Source organism: Pelobates fuscus, chromosome 2 (assembly GCF_036172605.1).
Source record: "Pelobates fuscus isolate aPelFus1 chromosome 2, aPelFus1.pri, whole genome shotgun sequence".
NCBI lineage: Eukaryota > Metazoa > Chordata > Amphibia > Anura > Pelobatidae > Pelobates > Pelobates fuscus.
In genome coordinates, this window is record NC_086318.1 from 278,547,178 (window position 1) to 278,569,743 (window position 22,566).

The following is a 22,566-nucleotide window of genomic DNA, read 5'->3' on the forward strand; positions in this document are numbered from 1 at the left end:
ATTGTACGTGTATTTTGATATTAATATATATATATAATTATGTATATATTAATATTAAAATACACGTAGACAGTGTATGCATATTTATGTGTATGTGTGTATATGTGTGTATATATATACTTAGATCATATATATAATAAATATATATATGATCTAAGTATATAAAATTTATTTTTACACTGTTTTAACATTTTTTATTTTTTTTTCAGACAGCAGGGGGAGTACCTGTCATTACAGGCACTCCCCCTGCTGGCAATGCCTTGGACGGCTATGCCGTCCATGTGATCGCGGGGTCCTCGCAAGGACCTCGCGATCACATGGCCCTGGGCGGCTGAAGAGGACGCAGGGGGACTCCCTGGGCTCCCAGGTAAGTCCCCCATACCGCGATCGCCGGCGTGGGATCGCCGGCGACCGGGTAAGTACATAAGATCGCAGGACGTACTATGCCGTCCTGCGGCTTTTAGAGCCACCAAAATAAGGACGGCATAGTACGTCCTGCGGTCTTAAGGGGTTAAGTGGTCTTGCTATGCAAGAACACTTAAAGCGGCACTGTCATGCCGAATTCCGTTTTTTTTTTAACCCCCCTCCCGCCTCAACTACATCCAATCGACCCCCTAGTCATCCCCAAATGCCCCTATGCCCCCCACATTACCTATTTTTTATTCTTTATTTTCTGCCCCGATCTATATTCAGGGCGCCGCCATCTTTGTGTGGGTAGGTGAAGTCCCTGTGGGACACGTCATCTACCCACACTACACAGACTGTGAGATTCCCGCACATGCCCAGTGAAACATCTGGACATGCGAACGGGAATTTCACCTATTCATTCATTCATCAGACAGACGAATGAATGAATAGAAAAAAATCAGACGAACAAACTAACACTGTGTATCAGTGTTCGTTTGTTTGTTCGGTTTATTACAAGGAGGGAGCTACCGGCGTGCAGCTCCCTCCTTGCAATATGTAAAGACAGAAGCGGCAGGGAGCAGTGCTCCCCACCACTTCATAAGCCCCCCAGGTCCCCTCCTCACTCTATGGGGGTCAATATGACCCCCATAATAGCACAAGGGAGATTAAAATCTCCCCAATGACACAGAGCACAGTAGGTCCCCCCCCCTACTACTATTATGGCCCCCACCCGCCGCCCAGGGGTGGGGGCCTGGGGGGGGAGGACAGTAGGTCCCCCCCATTACTATTATGGCCCCCACCCGCCGGCCAGGGGTGGGGGCAGGGGGGGAGGACAGTAGGTCCCCCCCTACTACTATTATGGCCCCCACCCGCCGCCCAGGGATGGGGGCCGGGGGGGGAGGACAGTAGGTCCCCCCCCCCTCTTATTACCATTATGGCCCACACCCGCCGGCCAGGGGTGGGGGCCGGGGGGAGGACAGTAGGTCCCCCCCCCACTACTATTATGGCCCCCACCCGCCGCCCAGGGGTGGGGGCCGGGGGGGAGGACAGTAGGTCCCCCCCTTTATTACCATTATGGCCCCCACCCGCCGCCCAGGGGTGGGGGCCGGGGGGGAGGACAGTAGGTCCCCCCCCCTTTATTACCATTATGGCCGCCGCCCAGGGGGTGGGGGCCGGGGGGGAGGACAGTAGGTCCCCCCCCCCTCATTATCTTTATGGCCCCCACCCACCGCTCAGGGGTGGGGGCCGGGGGGACAATAGGTCTCCCTCCCTTATTTTACTTTACGGCCCCCACCCGTCATTTAGGGGTGGGGGGCAATATTTTTTTTTTTTCTACAGTGAGCAGCCACAGGCTGCTCACTGCTTACTAGACATGCCCCTACTCGCGGTATAGCGAGTAGGGGCATATTATTTACTAATACCAAGTCATTTTTACTTGGTGTTAGTAAATTTGGCTGAAAGACCAATTTAGGTCTTTCAGCCTTTTAGTAGATAGCTCCCTGATACCGTGGGAATTAGGGAGTTATCTACTAAGCGGCTGTAAGATGCAGCCACAGCAATGAATAGGATCGGAGTTTCATTCATTTGAATGAAATTCCGATCCGAACAAAGTACCGAATTGCATCCTAACACCAATGGAGAAACAGTGCTCATTCTGTTAGGATGCAATTCGGCAGTTTTGCCGGCGTTCTGTCTAAGTGACAGGACGTTCGGCAATACTGACAGGAAGCATTGTGGGAACAGGGAGGAAAGCTAGGGATCATGGGAAAATTGCTCTGACCAGCGGAAATGAAGCACACTTTGCTCCTCCGCTGGTCAGAGCTGGTCAAGCGGAGGAATCCTCCATAAGACAGAGTCCCTACTTTGTCTTACGATTTTAAAGAAAACTAAAGAAGACAGGAAGAAAAGAATAACAGATCCCGAGAGAGGGGGAGGAGAGGAAGAGATTGAGGAAAGGTAAGTTCGGCATGACAGTGCCGCTTTAAATATATATGTGAGATAACAGTAAGTGGTCTTGCTATGCAAGAACACTTAATAACTCGAAAAGCTACAATTTCTGTGGAAATTGTGTAAAGTGTTCTTGACTCCACCAGTAGTCTACAACTGGAGTGGGCGGAGTAACTGTTATCATTTATATAGCACATTTAATTGCAACGTTGTTGCACAGTTACATTAAAACATACATTTATAAAAACATTAGCAGGTGTACAAAAGGCTTTGTCTATGACATCACTTGCTGCTGCAGCCTGGCACAGGTCAGAGTATTTATGCGGTTGCCATCTTCAAACGGTCGCATTTTAAAAAATATAAATCCTACAGTGAAGAGCTTTATATTGTGAGAATCACAAGACCCAGACCTACATTTTGATGTATAGTATGTCTCTGAGATATTAACAATGAAGGCACAGTCGCAGTTTAGAAATTGCCCTTCAAATGTGAGCTTTGCAGAGTGGAGTTTCAATGAATGTCAATGGACTGCGTGAGTTGCAAACAAATGGTCATATTGTGAAAACTATAAGGACTATGGCTTAGCTGTGGACATTTCTAGTGGCAGCAGGGATAGATGAACGTTTTGATATAAGATTTGTGTAGGTGGGCCTGAAAATGAGGTAGTGGTGGCAGTTTAGAAATCATGTCCTGATTTTTTAGCTTTTGCCAGCTCCCACTCTAGCTTTGCCATTCATTCCTATGGGACAAATTTCGCCACAAGAACGACGATATTCCGTGAACCATTCGGCGAAACGTTCCACAAAGTAATAGCAATCCGGGGGGAGTGGCTAACCGCGGAGCAAGATGGCCGCATGAAACTTTGCTCCGGCATCAGGACACCTAATATAATGCAATCCTAGAACAACAAACAGCATCCACCACTATTATTTAGCAATGTCTCAGCACAAGAGCAAGAGGAGCTCGGCGAAACCGGACAAGCTCAATTTTTTCAGCCAGAAACCATCTCCTGCGTCTCTGGCGGCGCAGGCCTTAACGGAACCTATGAATCCTGAAATGGATGATACTGCACAAGCTAATACCCGGACAACGGCTCAAGACACATCACAAATCACGAAAGCCGATCTCACTGCGGCCCTGGAGACTCTCTCCAACAAGCTTATCACCACATGGCAGCACACGGCGGATTCACTACGCAAGGACCTACAAGAACTGGGTAAGCGGACGTCGCACATGGAAGACAAGTGCGACGAATTCGCCACGGCCCACAATGACCTGGCCACAAACGTGGAACGAATGGCTGCAGAAATCAATAAACTGGAGGACAAGCTAGCAGACATGGAGGATCGTTCACGTCGGAACAATCTCCGTCTGCGGGGAGTGCCCGAAGACGTCTCCAATGAAGACTTACAGGCCTATGAGAGAAATCTGCTACACGCTCATGCTCCAGAAATACCGGCAGACATGCTGCTTGTGGACAGGGTGCACCACATCCCCAAACCCCGGCACCTTCCACAGACTGTACCCAGGGATATACTACTCCGGGCTCATTATTTCCATATCAAGGAACATATATTAAGAAGCAGCAGAACGTGGGCAAAACCCCCGACAGATTACCCCACAGTCAGAATCTATGCAGACTTGTCGGCTGCTACCCTCAAGAAAAGGAGGGAATTCTCCCAAGTGACCAACACACTGCGGTCGCATGGCATTCGATATCGGTGGGGATTCCCCACAAAATTGATAATCACAAAAGATGGTAACACGACGGTGTTGAACACCCCCGCAGAGGGAGTGACGAAACTGCTGGCCTGGGACCTGCCTGTGGAGCCGGTAACCACTTCCACACGCCAAGCAGGCAAATTAAAACGGGACTGGGAAAAACCTCATGACAAGCATTAAACCAGACAACTACTGGTCTAAGACCACTCATCCCTTTCTGAGCATGGACCTTGAGAAACAACGTAATAAATGAACATTATGGATATCCACCAGCTTCGAACAAGAGTTATCTGGACGACCCATGTAAACAGCAACTCTGTGCAGAGTTTAACCTCCCTTTTTTACCTTGTCTTTTTGTGTGACCCTGAGGTATCGGATTGAGTCCTTCCGCCATCACTGTGACGAAGCGTGCGCAGAGCAGTGGCAAATTGCGGGAGGGCCCGGTCTGGACTGTTGCCCGAAAAGATGAGCCCCTATGCTCGACCATTCAAGACCATCTCTCCGACCCTCAGCCTTGGAGAACAAGACACCTGGAATACCACTCGCATCTGAGGATGAGAGTACAAATCTGCGGGGCAGGACACCCGCGTCACGAACTGAACTTATGATCAGCGTTAAAGAACGGTGCCCGCTGCTTATGACCCTACGGGATTGTGTATGCCCACAAGGTAAAGGGGACCTGTGACCCAGGCCCCCTAGCTGTATGCACTATGATGTACTGCAGGAATGTTATGTAGAGAGTTTGATGGAGGGAGGAGGATGCTAGTGATAGGAGTTGTAATCGAACTTTAATGAGTACACTGTCACATGCACGTGGGTTACTGCCGGGACGGGGAAACTGCAGGACACTATGCTTTATAGGTTGCTTTATAGGTTGCACCCCAATATGGTATACATAGGTGCCCAATGGCCACGCTATGGTAGAGAGTTCTCTCTTCCATTCCCCAGATGTGGTATACCCACATACTGTCTCCACACGAGACACTCTGTATATAGTTATAAGTTCTTTCCCTAGTTCATACCCCCCACCCCAAGTCACCAGGGATCAGACATACAATCTCACAGGGACAAATCCGAAACTTGCCCAATGCCACCACTTCCCTATGTCCATACTGCTAAAATTAACTGGGCTGGAGCCGTGTCTAGCTCATTCGTTGAGACAATTATTGCAAAGGTCCCTCCCTTCATATGGAGGGAAAATCGGTCTAATGCCACATTATAATTACTGCATTGCTCTGTACCTAACTACAAATGTTGAAGGTAATGACTATTAGCACTCGAGGCATGAATACACCACACAAAAGGAGGCTCCTTCTTGAAGACGCAAAACGCACTAAATCAGATATACTGTGCGTGCAGGAGACCCATTTTGTACACAATAGGGTACCCACATTTGCGAGCAAAGAGTATCCAATACAATATCACTCTACCAATTAATCCAAATCAAGAGGTGTATCATTCCTAATTCACGCAACTATCACATTTGAACTCCTACATCTTAAAAAAGATACACAAGGTCGTTACTTAATTGTGCACTGTAAAATTAATAATGCTTTATACACGTTAGTGGGGATATACAGCCCTAATACTGACCAGAGGAATTTTCTCCAGAAAGTCTTACATAAAATCCCCCAGACACACCCCTCCTTCACAATTCTGTGCGGTGATTTAAATCACACCTTACAACCTAGGTTGGACACCACGCAAACAGCTGAGTCCTCAAGATGCAAAACACTAAGCAAACAGGCCGCGACATTAGTAAAAATCCTTATGGAGCATAACTTATATGATGTGTGGAGAGCACAACACCCGAATGATCGGGAATTCACTTTTTATTCCTCAGTACACAAAACATACTCTAGAATCGATTTAATATTTGTCTCTGGCGATCTACTGCCGACTGCCCTAAGCAGTGAAATAGGTAATATAGTTTGGTCTGATCATGCACCTGTGATACTGACCCTACCAGACCAATTCCAATCCCGCATAGCCTCGCCGTGGCGCTTGAATAATGCTCTTTTGCACAACCCTGATTTTGTTACTAAACTTACTGAGGAACTTAAATCGTTCTTCGCTATAAACCACACTCCAGACGTCTCTCTAGCCAAGACGTGGCTGACGCATAAAGCCTTCATCCGCGGTCTTCTGATCAGCCAGGCATCCTATTTACATAGGCAAGCAAAGGCAAACTATATAACACTTATGAGACGCCTCAGGGATGAAACATCCACGAACATAACAAATCCGTCAACACCTACTCAGCAGAGCATAGACCAAATTAAAAAACAGTTAAATGATATTCACGCCAACACGTCAGCCACTATATCCCACAGATTACAACTCCGAACATACACACAGGGGAATAGGGCGGGGAAGGCCCTCGCAACCCTCCTGTGGCAGAAAAGACTGAACTCAAAAATACCGTTTCTCATCAACCCAATGGGAAATAAGGTATACAACCCCCGAGACATTAACGATATGTTAGCAGACTATTATGATGCGTTATACAACCTCAAAAAAGATGATCATACATATCAACCACTTCCCTCGGACATTGACGAATTTTTAGCGGACGCAAACACACGACAACTCTCACAAATAGACCGGTCCTTCTTAGAGAAACCCATTACTCAGACTGAAATAGCGGGAGTTATCAAGACCCTTCCGAAAGGGAAATCCCCAGGCCCAGATGGCTTTACCAACGCCTATTATAAAACCTTCTCTCACGTCATAACCCCCTTACTAGAAAAACTCTACAATGACATCATTCAAACAGGCAAACTACCGCAAGAGATGTTATTAGCTCACATAACCACACTCCCCAAACCTGGAAAGCCGCCACACAAATGCCAAAATTTAAGACCCATCTCGCTTCTAAATACAGATCTAAAGATACTAGCCAAGATTTATGCCAATAGATTAGGTACACTTCTCCCCAAACTAGTTCGGGATGACCAAGTGGGGTTTGTACGAGGCTGATTAGGTTCAGACGGGACTAGAAAATTGATTAACATCCTTCACAACATCCAAATATCGGGAGAACCCAGTGTGGCTTTGTCGTTAGACGCGGAGAAAGCGTTCGACAGGCTACACTGGGGATACCTGACGGCTGTATTGAGGAAGTTTGCCTTCCCGGAGACTCTGGTAGCACTGATATCAGCTTTATATGATAACCCCACAGCGAAAATAGCCAATGGTGGCTTCGTCTCCAAAACATTTCAGGTCTCCAACGGGTCTCGGCAAGGTTGCCCGCTCTCCCCACTCTTATACATACTAGCACTAGAACCCCCTAGCACAGCGTATAAGGGACTCTCCGGACATTGCGGGGATAACAATAGGGGGGAAAACGCACAAAATCACATTGTTTGCCGACGACGTGATGCTTACCATATCACACCCTGACGCCTCCCTGACACATCTTCAACACATACTGACAAAATTTGGTCAATGCTCCTATTATAAGCTTAATGTTAGTAAGACGCAAGCCATGGGCCTTAACCTCACGGTGGACCAACTCATTAACCTACAAAATAAATACACATATGACTGGAGAAGGGATCACTTGACATTCCTAGGAATTCACCTTACACCAACAACTAAGAAGCTGTATAAAGCAAACTATCTTCCGCTACTCCATAATATTAAACAACAGCTACACGGTTGGAAGGGTAAATATGTTTCCTGGACAGGCAGGATAGCGGCAGTAAAAATGATGATACTACCCAAGTTACAAAACCTGTTCAGGACGCTCCAAATTTGCCTACCAAAGGATTTTTTCACTGGAACCCAACGCTTGCTAAATAGCTTTATTTGGGGAGGTAAACGATCTAGAGTGGCAGCGACCACCATGTATAAACCCTTTAAAGAAGGGGGGATGGGAGTACCAGAAATCATGAGTTACTACACGGCGGCCCTCATGAGTACCCTCATAGGGACGTTCCACCACATCACGATGCCACCATGGCACCAGATTGAAAGGGTAAACACCGGTGGACTGACACTGCCCACCCTGGCCTGGATCCCCAAACATCAAAGGCCAAAATACATAAACGCTTGCCCTACAACCATGGCTACTCTCGTGGCATGGGATAAATATGTAACAAAGCACTACCCGGTGTCTTATATATCCCCAGCATTGCAAACACAAGCACTCCATGTACTTATCCCTGGTTACGATAAGGGCCTGTGGTATGACCACGGGATCAAATGCCTATCCCAGATTATGCCAGAAGGCCGTCTACTAACCTATGACTCGCTCTCTAAAACATTTGGTCTACCCCAAAGAGCCTACTTTACCTATTTACAACTGCACTCGTGGGTGCGGAAACATGACATTGCAGACAATACACACAAACAGGGAACCCCTCTGTCACCACTAGAGAAAATATGTGTAACCAATCAGCAACCGCAAAAGCTACTATCTTTCTTATATAAACTATCTAGAACCCAAACACTACCTAAAACTCTACCCTTTGTGCGAGCTTGGGAGCAAGAACTAAACATGGACATGTCCAATGAAGCCTGGTCAACAATTCTGCAGGCTCACAAGCATCTCACACTAAACACGTCACATGTAGAGACGAGTAGAAAGGTACTATATCGCTGGTATTTGGTACCAAAAACACTACACAAATATGATAAACGGAAGTCGGGGAATTGCTGGAGGTGTCTCAGAGAGCCCGGCACGATGCTCCACATATGGTGGACATGTCCAAAGTTACAACCCTTCTGGAATGGCATCTCACATACCATTAAGAAATCTATAAGTAATGACATACAACTCTCCCCAGAAACCTTCCTGTTATTAGCGCTACCTCAAGACCTACAAAAAGCAGACCTATATCTCATCTACCATATAATTATCGCAGCTCTCACATCCATAAGTAAAATGTGGCTAAAGGCAAATACTCCAGATGTTAGTAAGTGCTTAGACATGGTGGAAATCACCAAATCCTATGAAATAGCCGCAATGCAGTTGAAGAAAGGGAATAAGTTCTGGCAGGCAGCGTGGAAGAAATGGGATGCCTGGAGACAAGCATCCAAAGGAGTAGATTACTAGGTGGTTCCAATAAGAAGTGTATCCCTGATAGGGAATTGCCTACTTCCCCTTGACACCCTGGCCCACTCGCCCCCCCCCCCCTCATTATTGTTATTCCCCAGTTCATTTTCACACTAGATTAAGGAACATTAATAGAGATTGACATAATGTTCGCACAAGGGTGTAAGAGGAAGATGTCATAACCGGAAAATGTGTCTCTAAATAATTGACCTTCTGTTCAATCACCTACATAGCACCCTGTAAACGTCAGCTACCGCAGGGAATGCGATATACCCTCTTATGTTAGTAAATTTTAGTAATTCTCACTTGAAATTGTGTGAACGCTCTTTGTACCAAGCTAATATTATCCTATGAAATATTATCCTATGATAATTGTTTCAAATTGTTCACTTATGTTCGAAACATGTGTAAATTGTGTATGGATTGAAAAACCCAATAAAATATATTACACAAAAAAAAAGTAATAGCAATCGATCGGGAACAATCTGCACGTTTTGGTAAATTTTTGTCTATGTAGTGTAAAAACCGTGGGAGGAGTTAGGGTGGCAAATTTGGCTATAATAATAATAATAATCCTGTTATCCTTTATATAGTACATTTAATTGCAACGTTGTTGCACAGTAAACCATACATTTATAAAAAACATTAGCCAGTGTACAAAAGGCCCTGTCTATGACATCACTTGCTGCTGCAGCCTTGCACAGGTCAGAGTATTTTTGCGGTTGCCATCTTCAAACGGTCGTATTTTAAAAACTATACATCCTACAGTGAAGAGCTTTATATTGTGAGAATCACAAGACCCAGACCTACATTTTGATGCATAGTATGTCTCTGCAATATTAACAATTAAGGCACAGTCGCAGTTTAGAAATTGCCCTTCAAATGTGAGCTTTGCAGAGTGGAGTTTCAATGAATGTCAATGGACGGTGTGAGTTGCAAACAAATATTGCATATTGTGAAAACTATCAGGACTATGGCTTAGCTGTGGACATTTGTAGTGGCAGCAGGGATAGCTGAACATTTTGATATAAGATTTGTGTAGGTGGGCCTGAAAATGAGGGAGTGGTGGCAGTTTAGAAATCATGTCCTGATTTTTCAGCTTTTGCCAGCTCCCACGCTTTGAACATTTTGCCATTCATTCCTATGGGACCAATTTTGCCTCGAGAACGACAATATTCCGTGAACCATTCGGCGAAACGTTCCACAAAGTAATAGCACACCAATCGGGAACAATCCGCACGTTTTGGTATATTTTTGTCTATGTAGTGTAAAAACTGTGGGAGGAGTTAGGGTGGTAAATTTGGCTATAATAAGAATAATAATATATATGTGAGATAACATTAAGTGGTCTTGCTGTGCAAGAACACTTAATAAAAGAGGATTAATATATGTACATGCATAATATATTTATAAAACAAGCAAATTGCAGTGTGGCCCTACCAATCAGGGCCCCTTTCCCACGAAGAACAAGTAAAGTAAACTAACAGGGCCATAGACTTTAAAACACCTCAGTAAATTAAATTCCATCTGAATAGTGCTGAATTTGCGATAAACAAGGTAAGGAAAACTGCAAAACATGCATAATCCAAATGAAAATAGGACTAAGGAAACGTAATGTTTTAATTATTTTGTTTTCGTTTATGCATGCTATTACAACATATTCACTTGAAACATATTCAAAGTAAGAAACGAGTTAACAATTTAAAACAAACCTGATGCCATGAATGGGTTAACTACGGGGGACATAACTAGGAAAATAAAGTGGTGTTTTAGCAGAAATGTGCTCTTTGTAAGTGGTTCAGTTGCTACTGCCTAGTTACTTGCAACACTGTATTCAAATAGGAAACACTGTATTTGTAAATAGTGAATACCACCACTTAGAATAAAATACTCATTAATAAAAATTATTTGAAAAATAATAAAATACTCTAAAATAGTACATTGGGCCGATGTTCCAAATACAATATGGTAAAATAAGACATTCCAATTTGATTGGATGAAATGTTATGGAGCCACTTCGTCAGCCAGTGTAGCTCTAGATTTCTAGATGGTTTTGTTTTTCATATTTTATTTGTTATTGGCGTAATTATTTTTGCTCTCTTTGTAGCACCATTATAGATTTATTTCTCGGCGCTGTGGAATTTCGCTGCTTTTATACTATATAAAAGGCAATATTTTAGCTTTGAAGTAAAGGGTTAAAAGAACAGCAAGTTCGCACAAACTATTTTAAAAAATAATACAAGTATTCTAAATGTAAACATACCTTTATAATAGCATATAATTAATAGCAGTGACAACACGTGGAACCATCACCCTTTCCCAGCAACGAACAGTCGGGTAAAAAACGCATATCTATGACGTGTAAAAAAATAATCAGCGTGCTCATTGGCTAAGCCGTAAAGGAAGCCGTCACTTGCGCGGTCATTCGCTATGCGCCTGTTAGCTAGTAAAGAGGCGCATGACTTTTTCCGTCGTTCTTTGGTAATTGTGGCGCTGATGTGGAGCCCTGTGGTGGCCATCGTTATGTCTCGGGAATTAGGCATCCTATCAGCAGCGCTCACACGACAGGCTGTTAGAAGGCGGTGAAGTTTTAGAACAACCCAAGACACGGTTTGGTCGCACCCAAAAACTCCCATGTACGTGAGGGTGAGATCTCTGAGATGTTTGGTGAGTCAAGCGGCAGTGCGGTCTGCCATGTTGGAGCATTGCCAAGCGAATTAAACACACGCACTTCACTGTAGCGTGTGTAATTTTGTCTTGTCCCACAATGCCGTTTTTGTGGTTACATATTTCGCTTGGTAAATCGTAACGGTATATAATATGTATAGTTTTCGATGTGCACTTGAGCAGAAAACAGCTTTATGTGTAAGACTATATAGATATAAAATAAACGTAATATTATGACGGTACTCTTTACAGATATATACAGATTACCATCGGTGCTGAAGGATGCCTACCTACTTCTGACAAGAAACACTATAGGCGCCCAGACCACTTCTCATTGAAGTGGTCTGGGTGTAGTGTGCCTGTTCCCCTTAGTTCTGCAATGTTGTTGGATATGGTTGTATAGCCTGGCAGTCGTGTATAGATAAGTGTCAGTGTAAAGGGATTATTTGAAACAAAATTAACACTATAGTCACTCAGACCACTTCAGCTCAATGAAGTGGGTCTTCTGGACAGCCACTAGAAGCGCATCTGCGACGCTGGAGGCATTTAAAGGGACACTATAGTCACCTGAACAACTTCAGCTTAATGAGGTTGTTTAGGTGAGTGCTACAGCTACCCGGAGCCTTTTTCTTGTAAGCACTGTATTTTCTGAGAAAATGCAGTGTTTACATTAGAAGCTTGGAACACCTCTTGTTGCAGTCAATCAGACGGCCACCAGAGGGACTTCCGAGTTCAGAGGCCCTAAAAAGGCCTCTCGTCCGATGCATTCTGGGTGAATGCATCAGACGGGCTATCAGCACACAAAGCACTGTGAACGCGCTTTGTGTGCTGACAGCCTGTCAGCACTGCTGTGGGCGTGGCTACAGCTGAAGCCCGAACCCACAGGGATGCTGTCCGGCCACAATAGTGGTTGAAGGGGGGGGGGACCTACTCTCCTCCCCCCCCCGGCCCCCACCCCTGAGCGGTGGGTGGGGGCCCTAAAAATAAGGGGGGCACATACTGCCCCCCCGGCCCCCACCCCTGTGCGGCGGGTGGGGGCCCTAAAATAATCAATAAGGGGGGACCTATTGTCCCCCCCCGGCCCCCACCCCTGTGCGGTGGGTGGGGGCCTTAAAATAAAAAATAAGGGGGGGACATACTGCCCCCCCCCGGCCCCCACCCCTGTGCGGCGGGTGGGGGCCCTAAAATTCACAATAGGGAGGGGACCTACTGTCCCCCCCCCCGGCCCCCACCCCTGTGCGGCGGGTGGGGGCCCTAAAATTCACAATAAGGGGGGGGGGCTACTGTCCCCCCCCCCCCGGCCCCCACCCCTGTGCGGCGGGTGGGGGCCCTAAAATAAAAAATAAGGGGGGGGACCTACTGTCCCCCCCCCCGGCCCCCACCCCTGAGCGGTGGGTGGGGGCCCTAAAATTCACAATAGGGAGGGGACCTACTGTCCCCCCCCCCGGCCCCCACCCCTGTGCGGCGGGTGGGGGCCCTAAAATTCACAATAAGGGGGGGGACCTACTGCCCCCCCCCCCGGCCCCCACCCCTGAGCGGTGGGTGGGGGCCCTAAAATTATCAATAGGGGGGGACCTATTGCCTGGCCCCCACCCCAGAGCGGTGGGTGGGGGCCCTAAATACAAAGGGGGTGGGGACCCTAGTTAACCCTCTCCCCCCCACCCCCCCTCCCCAAAAAAAAACTTATCTCCCTACCTACCCCCCTCACCCTAAAAATAATGAGGGGGGACCCTTTAACTAAAAACCTGTAAAGAAAAAAAAAATAAGATAAAAACAACTTACCATTCGATGTTTTCTTTCTTCTAAAATCTTCTTTCTTCAGCCCCAAAAAAGGCCAAATAAAAATCCATAATAACCGACGGAATAAAACAAAAAAAAAAACCCGAGCGCAAAAAAAATAATCCATCTTCACCCATGGAGGGCTCCGCGCAGACTGAGCTCCGCAGGGCGGGGGAAGGCTTATAAAGCCTTGCCCCGCCCTGCAATTAGGCTAAGAACACTCTGATTGGTGGGTTTAAGCCAATCAGAGTGCTCTTTGTCATTTTACAAGCGTGGGAAAATTCCAAAGAACTTTCCCACGCTTGTAAAATGACAAAGAGCACTGTGATTGGATGGCTTGAAATCCATCCAATCACAGTGCTCTTTGTCATTTTACAAGCGTGGGAAAGTTCTTTGGAATTTTCCCACGCTTGTAAAATGACACAGAGCACTGTGATTGGATGGATTTCAAGCCATCCAATCACAGTGCTCTGTGTCATTTTACAAGCGTGGGAAAATTCCAAAGAACTTTCCCACGCTTGTAAAATGACAAAGAGCACTGTCATTGGATGGCTTGAAATCCATCCAATCACAGTGCTCTGTGTCATTTTACAAGCGTGGGAAAATTCCAAAGAACTTTCCCACGCTTGTAAAATGACAAAGAGCACTGTCATTGGATGGCTTTAAATCCATCCAATCACAGTGCTCTGTGTCATTTTACAAGCGTGGGAAAATTCCAAAGAACTTTCCCACGCTTGTAAAATGACAAAGAGCACTCTGATTGGCTTAAACCCACCAATCAGAGTGTTCTTAGCATAATTGCAGGGCCTGGCAAGGCTTTATAAGCCTTCCCCCGCCCTGCGGAGCTCAGTCTGCGCGGAGCCCTCCATGGGTGAAGATGGATTATTTTTTTTTGCGCTCGTTTTTTTTTTTTTTTAATTGCGTCGGTTATTATGGATTTTTATTTGGCCTTTTTTGGGGCTGAAGAAAGAAGATTTTAGAAGAAAGAAAACATCGAATGGTAAGTTGATTTTATCTCATTTTTTTCTTTTTTTACAGGTTTTTAGTTAATGGTCCCCCCTCATTATTTTTAGGGTGAGGGGGGTAGGTAGGGAGATATTTTTTTTGGGGGGGGGGGGAGGGTTAACTAGGGTCCCCCCCCCCTTTGTATTTAGGGCCCCCACCCACCGCTCAGGGGTGGGGGCCGGGGGGGACAATAGGTCCCCCCCTTATTGATAATTTTAGGGCCCCCACCCGCCGCTCAGGGGTGGGGGCCGGGGGGGGGACAGTAGGTCCCCCCCCCCCCTTATTGATAATTTGGTTAACCGGTGGGCTTCCTATCAGGTCTGCAGCTCCTCTGATTCTCGGGATCTCAAGAAGTCAGAGCGTTTCTGTGGTAACCCACGGCAACACTCTGATTGAATTCCAAGTCAACCAGAGTGTTCTGAGCCTAATTGCAGGGTAGGGCAAGGCTTTATAAGCCTTTCACTGCACTGCGGAGCTCAGTCTGCACTGTGCCCTCTCCGGGTGAATATGGATTTATTTTTTAGCTCCGGGTTTTTTATTTTTTATTGGATTTTTTTGGGGGCGCTCAGGTTTTTATTTTTAGATTTTTAAAAGTTCGATGGGTATTATGGTTTTTATTCAGATGACACAGTGGTTTACCTGAACAAACGAGGTATGAGGTGTCCTGGGATCAGTCATCTAGTCAACCTGTCCCCTACTCACATTCAGAGGATAGACAACATTATAGCAGACTATTTGAGCAGATGAAAATGGTCCCAGAACGAAAGGTCTCTGAATCCGGTCATTTTTTTTCTCAAATAGTGAAAAGATTCTGTCTACCTGTAATTGACCTAATGGCAAGAAGGTCAAATGCAAAGGTGATGACATTTGCCTCCCTCTTCAAGGCAGACATGCCCATGGATGAGCTGTCAATCATGTGGGACTTCAGCCTTGCATACATATTTCCCCCGGTGATCCTGCAAAAGGTGAAAATAGAACCAGCAATGGTGCTGGCCATAATCCCATACTGGCCAAATCGAAGCTGGTTTTGAAGTATTGGGAAATTCCGGTGTCAACAGATCTCTTGGAGAACGAAGGGGTTCCAGTAGAGGTGTTGCAAATGTTCAAATTGACAGCTTTGCTGCTGCTGCTGCACGGCTAATCCTGCAAAATAAGGGCATTAAGAAAGAGCGGTACAAGTTGCTGCTAAATTCTACCAGAAGCTCTACCTTCTCTATCTACTTGAAAATTTGGATGACTGTGGCGAAGCCAACCTTGCAACTGTGAACTGGAGGAGCCTGGTTTCCCGCCTGCTGCCTTTGGATTATGGACTGGCAGCTAAAGGGTTAATTTTGCTGTGCAGAAGGATTTATTTCTCCCTCTCTGCACAGCCGTTGGGTAGATTCTATCTACCGAACAAACAGCCGTTTCTCAGCCTCCCCAGAGCCGTGGGAAGCCAGCCGGCGCTGTTAATGGGCCACCCAGAAGCTGGAGTGTGCCCTCCGTTAACCTCCCTGAAGCCGCGGCCTAACGAGCGTGTGCCAGCAATTGACCACCAAGTAGCTGCGGTTAACCGCAGCCTAATTGATTGTGACTGGGTGGTCGCGGTTACACTTAGCCGCCACACGATGGCGGTGTTCTGGAGCTCCCCAGGCAGCCAGCACTTGTCTGCCCGGCTTTCATGCACCAAACCCGGACACTTTTACGTGCAGGCACCGCTGAACCTCCAGCCCCTGGTTCTAATTCGTATGGATTGAGCGAATGCATTTTAATTCGGTAGTTTATTTTATGTGAATGTTTTAACCCAGATAGCCATGAAATGGAGCCTATTCGTGTAGCGAAAGACTATGGGAAAGACTTTGGCTCCATGGCAATTAAGCTGTATTCGTGTGGTCTGAGTGCCATTCACCTAATAATGTGCACTCAGACCTGAGCTATCTGGGGATATGTTAAATATGTATATTCTCTGTACCATTTGTCCCATTGTATATTTTAAAGTGATATACTGTATTTGTATCACCACGTGCATAATGGAGTCTGCCTCTGTCCTGGGAGATAATTGAATTACTTCTCTAATTATCCCCAGGACAGAGGGGAGGAAGCCAGGATGCATTGTGGGATAGTATTGTGGCTGTATGTACTAAAATGATACATGTCTGTCTGCTGTTTCAGTCTCCCATTTGGTCCCTTAGGGGAGTGTCCACCAGGTGGGAGACCTGCATAAATACTGGGCAGGTAGCCCTCAGTAAAACAGACTCTGCTTGACCCTCAAAACGAAGTGTCGTCTTGTTATTGGGGGAATTGGATTGTATGCTGACTGCCAGGAGTGTAAGCGGATTGTATGCTTTTCCTGTTCGGCTGATTCCAGGGTTTGTGTGTTTCCAGTTCGGGAGTTGGTGAATTCGTACAGTTTGGAGTTCGGGAGATTGGTGATTGCTGGTCTATGGAAAAGGCGATTATCGCCTAAACGATTTTTATCCTCTTGTGAGTGAAACGGTCCGTTACAATGACATTTCTTCATTGGTGCATATCTCATCATTGCATAAGATCTTCTACTGATACAATCTTGCATTTTCTTCAATACTGGCTTTAAAAAGTTCTTAGTTTATCCATGTGACGGACTGACTGGATACCTCTGTCAATCAATGCTTCCTAGCTGACTCTGAGGACCATAAGCACCGCACCAGACACCATAAGCACTGTAGACCTCACAAACCGCCTCAGCTTGGTTGTGGTCTCGCCATCCTCCACCCACCCTGGACCCAAGACCAGGATCCAGCTTCCAGTGGGTGAACCTCTTCTCCAAGAGAGTATAGCGGTGAAGCTCTTACAAGAGCTAGTAGTGATGGCTTTATAGCCGTTTCCTACAATAAGTGACAGAACTCTGTATTGAGGGTGAAGTAAAACTTGTTTAATGGTAGCCACACTGGTATTTTATGCAAGTGGGTATGCCCACATGGACTTTGCTTGGGATAGGGACACAAACTTACAAACCAATAATAACAAATTTACAATGTAAGGCACTCCCACACATGACACACAATCCTTCCCCTCTGCTTGGGAGATAATTAGATTAGTAACTGTACTAATTCTAATCCAATTATCTCCAAGCACAGAAAAACCATACAGTTCTAAAAAGTACCCCAAAACACATATCCCCTGATAGCCTTGATCTGGGTAACCAACATATCCAAAAATCACACAGATAGGTTCAGGAATTTCCTGGAAGTCATTTATTTTACCGACCGCAGGCATGGTCCCATACCCAAAACCGTTCCAAAGAATCATGGGTTGTGGTCGGTATAGTTAGGTAGTTTGAAAACTAACAAACTACTGAACAGTCAATAGTCTTAACCTGGAGCTTGTTCCCTTCATCTAGATGAATGATCCCACTGAACAGTGCCCTTCTCAATTGAATAGAACCGAACACAGGCGATGATGGAAGTCCACCTGTGTTAGGGAGTTTCTGTATCCGATTTCAGTTCCATGAGATTCATGCCCAAACAATGGGGCAGTAATAAGTCTGAGGTTTTATTGGGACGTACTGAGGTTCCATGGCAGGTTGGTGTCTTATACCTGTTAGGGGAGGAACTTTTATGTTAATTTTTAAATTTAGATGTTTGTCCCATGGGATTTACGGTGAGTAAAACTGCAGGTTTTTTTTGGGGGGGTGGGTTTTTTGTAAATGTTTAGAAACCATTGCCTTAATCTTTCATATTTTTGGGAAATTATTTTAAACGTTGATTTACTTGAACCAAAAATATTACATTGAGGTCCTTGTTAAACATGACTTAATTTTGTTCTCACTGCAGACCATGAAGCGAGTGCGCACAGAGCAGATTCAGTTGGCATTAACTTGCTATCTAAAGCGTCGACACTACATAGATGTGGAAGGGTCCCTCAAGCAAGGATTGCGTCTGAGCCAGACTGCTGAGGAAATGGCAACTAATCTGACTGGTATGTTGTAGTGTTGGATTATTATGATATAGTTGTACTTGACTCTTATTAGGTGTACTGTCCTTTGGAGGGGAATGCTGAATACACATGTTCTTGCGTCTTTGATTTTTCCTTTTTACTGCTTACTTTACCCTCCTCAATCTGCTGCTAGTTCTTCTTACATCCCAAGCCTTACATTAAAGCGATACTCCATATACCTAAACTAACATGGTTACATACACCCACTGGTTTTCAGTCAGTCAAGTTCTCCTGTTACTTCCGTGTGTGTGTGTGTGTGTGTGTGTGTTGTATGGGCGTTGGGCTGTTGTTGGCTTTGAATGATACACTTACTTTCTTTTGGTTCTTTACTTCCTGTTGGTGGAATGTTCCAGGGATTTGAAATGGCGGCTGCAGAAACCCTGTGTAACAAGGCTGCAATATGAAGATCCTGTTATATATGTATCAATAAAGTGAGTACTTCGTTATACAGCAATTATTGGCTCATTTGTACAAAACATCACAGTGGTGACGGGGCTGTCGAACGCTAACTGACATGGCAGCCATTGGCACTATAAAGGACTTTGATCCTGACTCAAATTTATGGGCCTCTTGGGTTGAAAGGCTTGAACAATATTTCACAGCTAATGATATTCCTGACAATAAACAGGTCGCTGTTTTCCTAACAGTTATAGGAGCCAGAACGTATGATACGCTAAGGAGCCTCTTGCACCCAGAGAAACCTGCCAGCAAGCCATTGGCAAGCTTGATTACTCTGTTAACTAGCCATTTCCAACCAAAACCACTAGAGATAGCAGAGAGATTTAAATTCTATAAAAGAAGACAAGAGCCTGGTGAATCAGTTTCAGCATATGCCATTGCGTTACGGAAACTTGCCAGCACCTGCTGTTTTGGGGACTACCTGCCCACTGCTCTGCGATACCAGTTTGTAATGGGCCTTGCAAGTGATGCAGTTCTAAGGAGACTGCTTACAGAAGAAGATTTAACATTTAAAAAGGTAATGAAAATGGCAAGCATTATAGAACAAGCCTCTAAGGATGCTAATCTATTACGCAGCAGACTGGACAACACACAGGAGGCAGAGGTAGACGTTTTAAAATTAGATGCTAGAGCACGGAGTATACCACAGGGATAGAGACATTCAAAACAGGAACATTCACATTACAAATGTTATTGCTGCGGAGCTGCTACACATGTTGCAACTACATGCAGATTCAAGGATGCCAAGTGTCATGCTTGTGGTAAAATGGGCCACCTACAAAGAGTGTAATTCCACAGCGCAGAGAGGCAGTAATCGCTTGAGGGAGAGCAAAGAATGCCTATAGAGTACAAATGCAGGAGTCTTCTGAGGATTCGGATGAACAATTTCCTGTCCGAAATTGAAAAATATATAAAATGGGTTCTAATCTGGCTGCATTCACAGTCCAGGTTGTTGTAAATGGAAAGGAACTGACTATTGATTTGGACACAGGTGCAGCAGTGATTTCTTTGACAGATTGGAAACGCCTTAAAATACATAGGCCAATAATTCAGACAACAGTGAGACTGCAGACATATTCTAAAGAGCAGTTCACACCAATGGGTTGTGTGACAGTCACAGTTACATTCAACAAGTGTAAGAAGAAACTACCTCTCTATATCTTAGAGAATGGAGGACCTCCACTTTTTGGTAGGGAGTGGATAATGGCTCTCGGGATGCCTCAAGTGCATAAGTATCCATGTCATGTGTTGAATGAAAATCAGACCAGACTTGACTGGATTAGGGAATTACATGAAAAGTATGCACCAGTGTTTGATGGCCAATTAGGGACTGTAAAGGGACAACAAGTTTCCTTAGAATTAAAGGAAGGAGCAACACCGAAATATTTTTTTTTTTTTTTTTTTTATTCTTTATTTTGTTGTGCATGATAAATACAACGCTACCAGCAATGCCACAACAGCTATTGCCAGTTGTTAGGTCTACAGTTATAAACAGTTGTGTGGCTTATCGAAACATAGCACTTTTTATATTTTAACGTAGTTTCAACAATAGTTAAGTCAAACATGTTAGTTATAAGGTATGGCAAACGAAGTGTGGACGCTGGTGAACAGACTGACGTTTTGTGAGGTGCTAGTGTCACCCGCTTGAACATCTGAGGTGTGCCCTAGTTGTTGGGTTGATTGGAAAAGAAAAAGAAAAAAAAGAGCGCAATCTAATGTGCATCCCTAGGCATAACAGCGCTAACTGATCTTGATGTTGCACGCTAGGTGTTGTAAGGTTATGTATACTATGGCACAGGGTACAGCTGTCTAGGGTGGTATATGGCATCTAAGTCATCAGGTTGGGGGGGGGTACCTGCTAGGTGTGTGGAGTACTGTCCCCTGGATATAGTAGGGGAGTCCACGCTTTCATGCTGTCATACAAGGCTGCAGTGCTGTATAGGGATGCAAGCCAGGAAATAGACAATAAGTAATAGGTTGGCTGAAGACAAGTTAGGTCCCTTAGAGGATACTGCTGATAGTCCGTTGCCCTTCTTGTACGTGGATGCTCACCACTCCGCAGCCCCTGTGTGCAGGGCCCGGGACAAGCCTGCCGCAGGCCCCACACACAGGGGCAGCGGGGGCCACCCCAACGCCCAGGCAAACACATGAGCAGGAGAACAATTTAAAACGTGGAAGGAAAACAAAAACAACCTTATACAAAGATCAAGAAATGCAATGTAAAGCATTATATACGGTAAATATTATATAGGGGGGTGCGACTGGTAAGTTCGTAAGATCCGTTGCCGGATTAAGTGTGTGCTCGTTCTGCTGTCCTTCTGGGGAGGTTCAGGTAGTGGTCTCGGCGTATGTTGCGGAAGTCTCTCCCCGAGGCTTGAACGGGGTTACTGTTGCCGGGTTCCAGGTGTGGGTTGTCGTTGTTTGTGGGCATGCTTGTGCCGCGGTCAGAGCGTCCTCAGGTAGACCCAGAGTGGGGAGAAGGGCCCGTACTTCTTGATAGTCCCGGACTGAATGAGTTGTAGTGCCATGTAGTATCTCCAGCGCACGCTGTATTTTCCACCTGTACGTTATGCCTTTGGACCGGAGAAGCGTGGTAAAGGGTTGGAACGATCTTCTCCATGCCATGGTACCGCCAGATATGTCGGCGTAAAACGTGAGCGACAGGCCTTCAAATGTGTATGGTGAGTGGTTCCTTACTGCGGCCATGACGGCTGCTTTGTCCTTGCCGCTTTGGAACTTGACCAGGAGGTCTCTCGGTGCTGAGATTGGTGCGTTTGCCGCTTTTCGTAGGCGGAATATCCCCTCCAGACCCACCAGTTTAGCCTGCTTAGGTGGCAGTAGTGCCGTGAGAAGTCGCCGGACCAGGTGAGGCAGCTCTGTCTCCGGCGTGTTTTCTGTTATTCCTCTGATTTTGATGTTTGATCTTCGCCTCTGGTCCTCCATCACTGCAAAACGCAGGTCTGTGTTTGCCTGCTGTTGCTGCAGTTCTTGGACTGTCTGGAATTGAGCCGTCTGTCGGGCATTTTGGCGCGTGTCTGTTTCAAGTGCACCCATGCGGGTGGTGAGGCCTAGTAAGTCCTTTCGGAGGTGGGCCATATCTGCCTGGAGTGTGCGCTGGAGGTCTGCGAGCAGATCTTTCATGATCGCTGTTGTTGCAGGGGCCGAGGTTGGGTGAGAGGTGGAGTGCCCTAGGGGCCTCTGCTCCTGCGGGAATCCCGCTGCCATTCCTAGGGAGAGGTCGTCAGAGATCTGTGTCATTGTCCGAGAAGTCGGCCATTTTAGGATCCATGCCGCTCTGGGCCTGGCGCCACAAGTCACCAATGTTCATGCCCAGTCTCTGCTTTTCCGGCTTAAGATTCTTTTTCTTTCGTCCCATATCGTTGTTGTCAACGTCTGGTAAGTGGATCAGGCTTTCGGGTGCGGTAAAAAGCGTTTTTGGTGCCGTTTTTCAGGCTGTCTGTACCAACACCGAAATTTTTTTAATGCAAGAAGTGTGCCTTTTGCTCGAAGGGCTGGAGTGGAGGCAGAATTGAGGAGATTAGAGGAACTGAATATCATCTCCCGGG

The 22,566-nt window shown here is 45.9% G+C and overlaps 2 protein-coding genes across 4 annotated transcripts in view; one reads left to right on the forward strand and one right to left on the reverse strand.

The window, feature by feature from the left end:
• Window positions 1-11,469, reverse strand: part of URB2 (URB2 ribosome biogenesis homolog) — a 186,609-nt gene extending 175,140 nt beyond the window's left edge. Inside the window, exon 1 of the mRNA XM_063443401.1 lies at window positions 11,400-11,469. The gene's annotated coding sequence lies outside the window, so the exon portion shown is untranslated. The remainder of the gene's footprint in view (window positions 1-11,399) is intronic.
• Window positions 11,470-11,544: 75 nt separating this feature from the next.
• Window positions 11,545-22,566, forward strand: part of TAF5L (TATA-box binding protein associated factor 5 like) — an 88,913-nt gene continuing 77,891 nt past the window's right edge. For 2 of the 3 annotated variants that reach the window (XM_063441247.1, XM_063441249.1), the window contains exons 1-2: window positions 11,545-11,803; window positions 18,379-18,523. In XM_063441247.1, coding sequence (XP_063297317.1) covers window positions 11,771-11,803; window positions 18,379-18,523 — 178 coding nt within the window. In that variant the 5' untranslated portion in view covers window positions 11,545-11,770. The remainder of the gene's footprint in view (window positions 11,804-18,378; window positions 18,524-22,566) is intronic. The other variant, XM_063441248.1, reaches the window with a different exon arrangement.